General features: G+C 38.9%; 1 protein-coding gene across 1 annotated transcript in view; it reads right to left on the bottom strand.

Annotated features, from left to right (window-relative positions):
* The window catches only part of LOC110339166 (vomeronasal type-2 receptor 116-like), a 76386-nt gene extending 70815 nt beyond the window's left edge, over positions 1-5571 (bottom strand). The window contains 2 exon segments of the mRNA XM_021222699.1: positions 3192-4033; positions 5295-5571. Of these exon segments, the coding sequence (XP_021078358.1) occupies positions 3192-4033; positions 5295-5571 (1119 nt within the window).
* Positions 5572-9398: the final 3827 nt, after the last annotated feature.

Raw genomic sequence — 9398 nt, forward strand, 5'->3', positions numbered from 1 at the left:
TAAATCAGATAGGGGACTAATATCCAATATATATAAAGAACTCAAAAAGATGGACTCCAGGAAATCAAATAACCCTATTTAAAAATGGAACACAGCGCTAAACAAGAATTCTCAACTGAGGAGTACAGAATGGCTGAGAAGCACCTGAAAAAATGTTCAACATCCTTAATCATCAGGGAAATGCAAATCAAAACAACCCTCAGATTCCACCTCACACCAGTCAGAATGGCAAAGATAAAATTTCTCCTGATAGATTCTGAAAACACCACTTCTAGGCTGTAGGTGTGTCGAAGCCAAACTATGTCAGAGAAACTCAAGTATTTCTCACAGTTTACTATTTTACAGTGTCCCATAAACACATAAGGGTTTCCCTCACTCCGTCATTACCAGCTCACTTCCAATGCTTATCTGCAATAGCACAGGACTTGCAAAGTCCTGACTTGCAAAGTGGTATGCACATACAGGGCTAAGCAAAACTTACAGAAATCATGGTCCTTCTTCTAGCCTAGAAGTGGTGTTTTCAGAATCTATCGGGAGAAATAAAAATATATTTTCACAAAACTTACCATGTCAAAAAATTTGCTGCCCAAACTGGAAGCAGCCATCAACAGGAGAATGCACAGTGTTTGGTGTGTTCATGCAGTGGAATAACAACTTGTAAAACAAAAGGATGAAGATGCACAGACATTGTGAATGAACCTTAAAAACTACACTGGGTTCAAGTTCCAGGTTCAGAAGGACACATACAACATGAATCCATCTACGTGGATTTCTGTGGGTCAGGTGTGCTGGTACATGTATGTCTGTGATCCGGGCAGGTTGAAGCGGTAAGATAATGAGTTCAAGGCCACCCTGAGCAACCTAACATACCATGTATCAAGACACATGGGAGGGGGGCAAATAAAATGAAAAACATAGGAAAAAAGCGGCTATACAATAGGTAAAGAAAAAGAAAAAAAAAGAAACTGGAACTGAATTGTCTTCTCATTGTAAGGAGATTGCTTGCTCATAAATGTAGATTGCAGAGCTTTTAGAAGTACTGGAAACATTCTATACAATCTGTACCTTGATTACTTTCTGTTTACTTTGATATGCAACTAACAACACTCATGAGAATAAAACTTCAAAAAAAAATTCAGGTGACAGCAGATGCAGGAGAGAATGTGGAGAAAGAGGGACACTCCTCCTTTGTTAGTGGGATTGCAAGCTGGTACAACCAGTTTGGAAATCAGTCTGGCAATTCCTCAGAAAATTGGTGATAGTACTACCAGAAGATCCAGCAATTCCTCTCCTGGGCATATNCCCAGAAGATGTTCCAACTTGTAATAAGGACACATGCTCCACTCTGTTCATAGCAGCCTTATTATAATAGCCAGAAGCTGGAAAGAACCCAGATGTCCCTCAACAGAGGAATGGATACAGAAAATGTGGTATATTTACACAATGGAGTACTACTCAGCTATTAATATCAATGAATTCATGAAATTCTTAACCAAATGGATGCATCTGGAGGATATCATCCTGAGTTAGGTAACCCAATCACAAAGGAACACACATGGTATGCATTCACTGATAAGCGGATATTAGTCCAGAAACTTAGACTATCCAAGATACAATTTGCAAAACACATGAAACTCAAGAAGAAGGAAGACCAAAGTGAGGATACTTTGCTCTTTTTTAGAATTGGGAACAAAATACCCATGGAAGGAGTTACAGAGACAAAGTTTGGAGCTAAGATGGAAAGAAAGACTATCCAGAGACTGCCTGGGAATTCATTCCATAAACAACCACCAAACCCAGGCACTATTGCATATGCCAGCAAGGTTTTGCTGTCAAGACCCTGATATAACTATCTCTTGTGAGGCTATGCCAGTGCCTGGCAAATACAGAAGTGGATGCTCACAGTTGTCTATTGGATGGAACACAGGGTCCCCAATGGAGGATCTAGAGAAAGTACCCAAGGAGCTGAAGGGGTCTGCAGCCCTATAGGTGGAACTAACCAGTATCCCCAGAGCTTATGTCTCTAGCTGCATATGTAGCAGAAGATGGCCTAGTCTGCCATCAATGGGAAGAGAGGCCCCTTGGTCTTGCACACTTTATATGCCCCAGTACAGTGGAATGCCAGGAGCAAGAAGTGGTAGTGGGTGGGTAGGAGAACAGGGCCGGGGGAGGGCATAGGGGACTTTCAGGATAGCATTTGAAATGTAAATAAAGAAAATATCTAATAAAAAATTGGAAAAAATAAAATAATAATAAAAAAGAAAATAAAGATATTTTGGAAATTGGAATAAAATTTAACTGCCAGTATGCTTGTGGTTTATAGTTGTTAATATATTTACCTTCTTTATGCCACACAATGAATACATGTTTGTATGGTTAGTTAAATAAATATGTATACATGTAGATATACAGACCATCTTTATGTGATAGAACACTAAACATTCAGAGTTCGTTTTTCATTTCTTATCTTTGACTGAATAGAAAGTGCATTTTACTTGTTCATCAATTTTCTTTATGATAACCTATTTAAAGGTCATAATCAAGGCCCATGGGTGTAAATGAGTCCTAAGTTTACATCTGGTTGTTTTCAAACCCAAACGTATCTATTACTAGTATTTGGGATATGGCCTATACACGTGAGCTCTGTTTGTGTTGTAACATTTCTAATGGAAGGACAGTTTTGGGTTTCACCATAATTTTACCTTATTAAGAGCACATAATCTGTAAAAGCAATTATTTTCTCAGGTACCTTTGATTCTAATACAGACAATTGTTCTTTTTCTCAAAAGGTTTTAGCTTATTGAATATAGATTATATTAAATGTGGAATAGTTGCTATTGATTATGGTCAACATGTCTATATCTTCTGGCATCTAATATATTACATAAACATGTATAAATTAAGATTATGGAACTTGCTATATTTTAACTTTAATTATATTTGGATATCTTAAAAACTTCCGTTCAAACTATGAATACATTTGTTGAACTATGTTCAAATTTAATATTTTGAAGTATCAATCCTAAAATCATGCACCATAATTACAGACGCATACACACAGATTGTGAAAAAGCCTTTTTCACTTTTTGATTCTTTTAGTTATAAGATGAAACGTGTTTCGTGCTTGACCGTAAGAACTTACTAGCAGTACAATGTCATCAATGCTTTCCTTGCTTCTGATGCAGGCTTACCTGCCATGGAAGAAACCTGTCATGCTTTTTATCTTCATGAGATCCTATTTCTGTTCTTTGCAAAAGCATTTTATGGATGGCGTGGGCCACTGCATACACTGTATTCCATATGGAATAGCTGCCCTCAGAAGGGCTCATTAGATCCTTTTCTTCTTCTTTTATCTTCAGAGTAATATTTAGTGGGCAGGGTTTACGATAGCCACATAGCAAAGAGGGAGGTGCGCAACCAAACTTGTCAATCCAGAATTTATAGAAGAAAGATTCTCCTGGGTATTGGGAGGGTGTAAGTACTTTGAGAAAGTTCTTGAAACCAGGGATATTTCTCTTCTTTGAAAATAAGAAGCTTCCTGTGAAAAAGTTTATCAAATCCTTGCTATTATGGAATACAGACTCTAAGTATACTAAATGGTGTTTTGCCATGATCCACACCTTCCTTTCGGTTGAAAGTCTATTTTTCAAACAGAAATACAGCAAGTCATCTATATCACCATAGAATATGTTCGCATTTACTTGTGGACGGGGGTTCGAATTCACCAATGCAACACCAGATATAAACCGTACCTTCCAATTTGCTCTGATGCTTTCTGTAAAAGCCACACAGATGTCTTCTGATACCATCTCTGCTTTCAGGTGAGAGAGGAACTCCATTCCCTTCAGATCATCAGACACAATGACCCCCACCCACTTCCAGCCAAAATACAGTAATAAAGAGATCACTGCTTTGGTTAGAGCCGTGTCCTTAGGAGACATCTGATAAAGGGATGGGAATGTATCTTTGTCACTGAGCAAGGAATCAAATGGTCCATATGTGACCTGGAGAAGCAAAGCAAAACCAGGTGATTCTGAGTTTCTAGCGATTTGGAGTCATCATGGTCAGAGAGGAAGTGAATACATTCTTTACATAAGAGGATCAACGGACTGAATATTGTTGAGGAGAATATCTTCTGTGAGATTAGATTTTCTCTCTCATTACGTGAAGGAAAACAGTCTTTGTCAAGGACATGGGCAATAAGTTACTTCAAGACCTGCATAGGCCAAGAAATAAACAATTTTATGTTTAACGTGTTTGAGAGGCATAATAGATTCATCTATTTCCAATAACAATGGAAGAGAGTTGGGTATAGACAAAGACTGAAGAAAGCGTTAGCAAGTGCATTCACTCTGATCATATAACATCACATTTCCCAAAAATTTAGCTTTAGGGAAGAAAATGTGCAGAGAATACAAAGAGATTTTTATATATTTAGTACTTGCAGTTAGCAAAGATTAAGACATGAAGATCTGGGGGTACCATTGAAGATCTGGGGATACCATTGTCAGAGATTATTGTCTCTTTCTTTCCTTCCTAGTGAAAGCTTTGACATCATTATCACCCAGCAAAGGATGTAAAATACAAATCTCTGAGAAAGATGGATAAATCATGCATTTATTTTTTTCTAACATTAGGATGCAATGTAATTAGTATACGTTTTGAGTTGTTTAAATGAGTGATAAGAATGCATAAAGGTCTGTATTTTTAATCTTGACTACTAGATGAACTTTGGTGTCACATAATATTTCCTCTTTATACTATTTCCCGATTTTGGTTTCTTTGCTTCAAGAGGGCCTGGCAAGATCCGACTGTGGAGGCATATTGAAGGAGATTTTCTCATGGGTCATACCAGATACCTACTCTTTTTGGATGAGGTGATAAACGTTTTGGATCCTTTGCATTGGTGATGACCTTGAGGATTTTTCCAAATTTAGTTACATAGTCTAGACTCTCTATTCCTCTATGATAATTATTGACTACTAAATGGACTATGAAATATTTACACCCTAGCTTGGGTAATTATATATGTGTTGTAGGTTTTAACTTAGGAGCAATGCTCAGCCTTAATATCGACACTGTCTCTTTTTAGTGTCTGGAGAGAGAATCATGAACACTACTCAGTGATTTGCTCAGAAAGTCATAAATTTTACTGCTCATGCTTTTCCTCACACTCTTTCCATTGGTGAACATTGCCAAAACCACGACATTTATTCACTTATATTTTAAATGTGCCTGTCATAAGATAGACAATTTCTCTGCTGTTTTAAAAATGTGGTTGTGAACACCAAAACATTTCTAACTTACTTGTGGGACTTTGTAGCGCTCCAAAAGAGTTCCAATAGCAGCAGAAAATTCACTCCTAGTTCCTGAAATTATTCCGAGAGCTTTGTGTTGAGTTTTACATTTGTAGTTAGCGATAAACTCACTCCTTCCAGATAGCCACATTAGAGGTCCCTCCAAAGTTCTTTGATGAGAATTAAAGGCATTATAGCTGTGGAAACCCAAGGTTACATTGGGAAGCAGGTGGGTGTCCTTATTGATCTCCTCAATGGCAAAATATAAGGTCATCAAATATTGATAGTTTTTCCACTGTGGTCTAAATAGGAGGGGCAGAATGATGAGAACATTCAGTCCATTTTTCTCAGGAAATTTTTAGCAAATTTGGGAAATTCATGTTTCTGAACCCTGATTACTCCCATGACTTGTAAAGGTTGTGTGAATGGGCCCCAACCAACTCAGAAACATCATGGAATGGCCCTTAAAGTTCAGAAGTTGAGCTGTATTCCAGTAATTCATTTTTATGTAGTACATTGTGTGGATTAAAATGTCACCTTTTTGTGTCCAGTGATTATTGAATATGTAGGTGCTTATGATGTTTCTATTCATGGAGATATCAGAAAATACAAGAGTCACTAAGTTGTTATCTAGGAATGTGAACAAGAGCTTCATATCCTTTTATTTTGTAATGATTCTGTTTCATATTCTGTTAAGAGTTTTAATTTTCTTACTTAACAATTTTACCAAGTTTGCTTGTATTCATTTGTAGTATTAAGTTGTTTCCTTGGGGGATAGAAAGATGGTCAGGCAGTTAGGTACCCTGAATATCCTTGAAGGAAACTTGGAATCAGTTCCCTGTGTCTACAGTGTAACTCAGAACCACTTGTGGCTCTAGGTCATGCAATAATCCTCTGGCATCTGTAGGCACCAGGAATACATATGGCATACAACCATATTCAAGAATGTAAGCACTCAAGCACATGAAATAAAAATAAATAAACCTGTACAATACTGTTTCTGGGGCTTGAGAAATGACTGAGATGTTGTAAGCAATTGCTGCTTTTTTGGAGGACACTGATTCAGGTTACAGCAGCCATGTTTTGTGTTAAAATAATATGTAACACCAGTTCTAGGTTGTGTTCCTTTAGACTTTGTAGTCAGGAGGCACACAAGTAGTACACAAGCAAACATACAAGTAACGAAAACATTCAGAGACATAAAGTAAGAAAAAGAAATCTTTAAATAGTGTACTGGCTGGTTTTGTGTCAACTTGACACAAGTTGGAGTTATCACACAGAAAGGAGTTTCAGTTGAAGGAATGCCTCCATGAGATCCAGCTGTAAGGAATTTTCTCAGTTAGCGATCAAGGGGGAAGGGTCCTTTGTGGGTGGTACCATCTCTGGGCTGGTAGTCTTGGGTTCTATAAAAAGTCAACCTGAGCAAGCCATGGGAAGCAAGCCAGTCAGGAACATCCCTCCATGGCCTGTGCATCAGCTCTTGCTTCCTGACCTGTTTGAGTTCCAGACTTGACTTCCTTTGGTGGTGAACAGCAACATGGGAGTTAAAGGTGAATGAAGCCTTTCCTCCCCAACTTTCTTTTTGGTTATGATGTTTGTGCAGGAATAGAAATCCTGACAAAGACTAATTATAAATGGGGTATTCCTGTGAAAACCTGAGCATGTTTTGGTGAGGACTGTGAAAGGACTTTAGAACTTAGGGCTAAAAGATCCATTTGGTGTTAAGAGCTCTATGGGATGTTCTGTAGGTGCTTGGAAGGTAGTGTTGAGGACAGCTCTGAAGATGGAGGCCTGGCTTTTGGAATTTCGGAGAGAAGGTTAAAGACACTTATCAGGGCCATTGCTATTGTGATTATGAAGATTCTGTGGTTCTGGTTAGCTGGGGTTGAAAAACCAGCTGTGATTAACAAGATACCAGAACTACTAAAGCAAAAACTTTGCATTAATGGGACTATTGATGCTGGTTAGCTAGAGCTCAGAAATTAGCAGTGATTAAGAAGAGACCATACCATAGAGGCAAAATCTTCTGGGAAGTTTTCTGAGAGAACATATCTCTATGTTCCAGAGATAGCCAAGGCTGTACCTTGTGCTGTGGATGGACTTGGTGATGTGTAAGAGTCATCCAGGTAGTACTGGATTGAAGGCATGAAGTGGTCACGAAAAGGAGCTGAGTCTTAGCACTGTGAGAGGCTATGTAAGGCCATTGGTGAAGGTGCAGCCTCAGTTGTATTTGAGGGCCCAGGACTTGAAGGGGTCATCCAAAGGAATTGAATCTCCTCACCATGAAGAGAGAGTATGAGAGCCTATTGGTGTAGCCTAGTTACAGTGGAAGAGAACAGTATTTTGGAGAGGCCAGGACCATGATTGACCACCAAGAACAGCAGCAGCAATGAAGTACAGGCCTCTGGAGCCTAGAGGATGAGGTGTGTGCTCCAAAGGCAGGGCTGGAGAGGTGACCCAAGCCCTTGGACAAATCCAGAATATTGTGAGTGGATTCCAGACATTGGACATTTGGAGTTTGATTTTGATTTTGATTGTGCCTCGTATTTTTCCTCTTGAGGGGAGTATTTTAGTGGACCCACAGTTAAGAGACATGCAATTGTGAAAAGACTTTGGATTTTAAAAGGTATTGGATATTTTAAAAGGATTGAACTTTTAATATGTAAAAACTGTGGGACTTTTAAAGTTATTTAGATCTTGGGGATGAATAGGATAGTAAGGGTTGAGGCCTAATAGTGATGTGTTTAGTGTGTCAAGTTGACAAGGCGTCTATTGTACTGGCTGTTTTTTTTTTATGTCAACTTGGCACAGGCTGGAGTTATCACAGAGAAAGGAGCCTCCCTTAAGGAAAGGCCTCCATAAAATCCAGCTAAAAGTCATTTTTTTCAATTAGTGATCAAGAGGAGGGCCCCTTGTGAGTGGTTCTCTGGGCTGGTAGTCTTAGTTTCAATAAAAAAACAACCTGAAGAAGCCAAGGTAAGCAAGGCAGTAAGGAACATCCCTCCATGGCCTCTGCATCAGCTCCTGCTTCCTGACCTGCTTGAGTTCCAGTCCTGACTTCTTTGGTGATGAACAGCAATGTGGAAGTGTAAGCTGAAAACCCTTTCCTCCCCAACTTGCTTCTTGGTTATGATGTTTGTGCAGAAATAGAAACCCTGACTAAGACAAATAGTAAATAGAGGGAAAGTGTTCCTCTGAGTTTGTAGATTAGATGTATAAGTAGTGTTGTGTGTGTGTGTGTGTGTGTGTGTGTGTGTGTGTGTGTGTAAGTCAGAGAAATAAGGAAGTAGAAATAGAACAGGAGGAAAAGATAATGCTCATAAGACCACAAAGGCAGTAAAAAGTGCTCCCAATGGGAGGAAATGTAACTTTTGAAAGAGGTTTCTGGGCTGAACTCTCTTACTCCTGGCACTTGGTAGTTGTGGCAGATCCTTGGAAGTTACTTTCAAAACCTGTGGAAGATGAGAGCCTAACTGGCTCAGCGTGAGGCACTGTAATCTTGAGCCTTAAGTCCACTGGCTTCTGTGGAAGCACCGACTTTCCCTAGAAACCCATCAGCAGCAGAAGGAAGTACTAATTGGTTGCATTGTGTTAACTTGAGGTCTATTGCTAGATGCTATGTTTCATGAGAATTTATTGTTCAAAATTAGCCAATTAGCAACAATTGGGAGATCAAAAATTAGTCTTCTCCATGCATTATCCAATTTGGAATATTCACCTGTATGAATGTATCCATGTGCCAATGAAAACTTCTGGAAGTAGCTGTGTTTACAAAGATTGGCTACTAGAACTTCAGTAACATGTAGAGATTGGAATGTTGCAAGACTAGAGGCTCATTACCTTATTCCAGACTGCCTAGAGCACCTTGAATAGCCATTCCTCAGAAGACAGCTCTGAGATGATCTGATCTCCTATAACTAATGAGTAAAAATCACTGGCTTCTTCCAATCTAAAAGGTAAGAATGACTCCAGGTAGCATCTTGGAGCTGTAGGATAACATTCCACATTGTGCTCTTATCTCCCTCCTCTCTGATGTTTCCACCAATGTTTTTGATTTATAGCTTCCTTTATTTTGTTACCATGAAAACTTCATGAAACTGG

Source organism: Mus pahari, chromosome 23, assembly GCF_900095145.1.
Source record: "Mus pahari chromosome 23, PAHARI_EIJ_v1.1, whole genome shotgun sequence".
Lineage (NCBI taxonomy): Eukaryota > Metazoa > Chordata > Mammalia > Rodentia > Muridae > Mus > Mus pahari.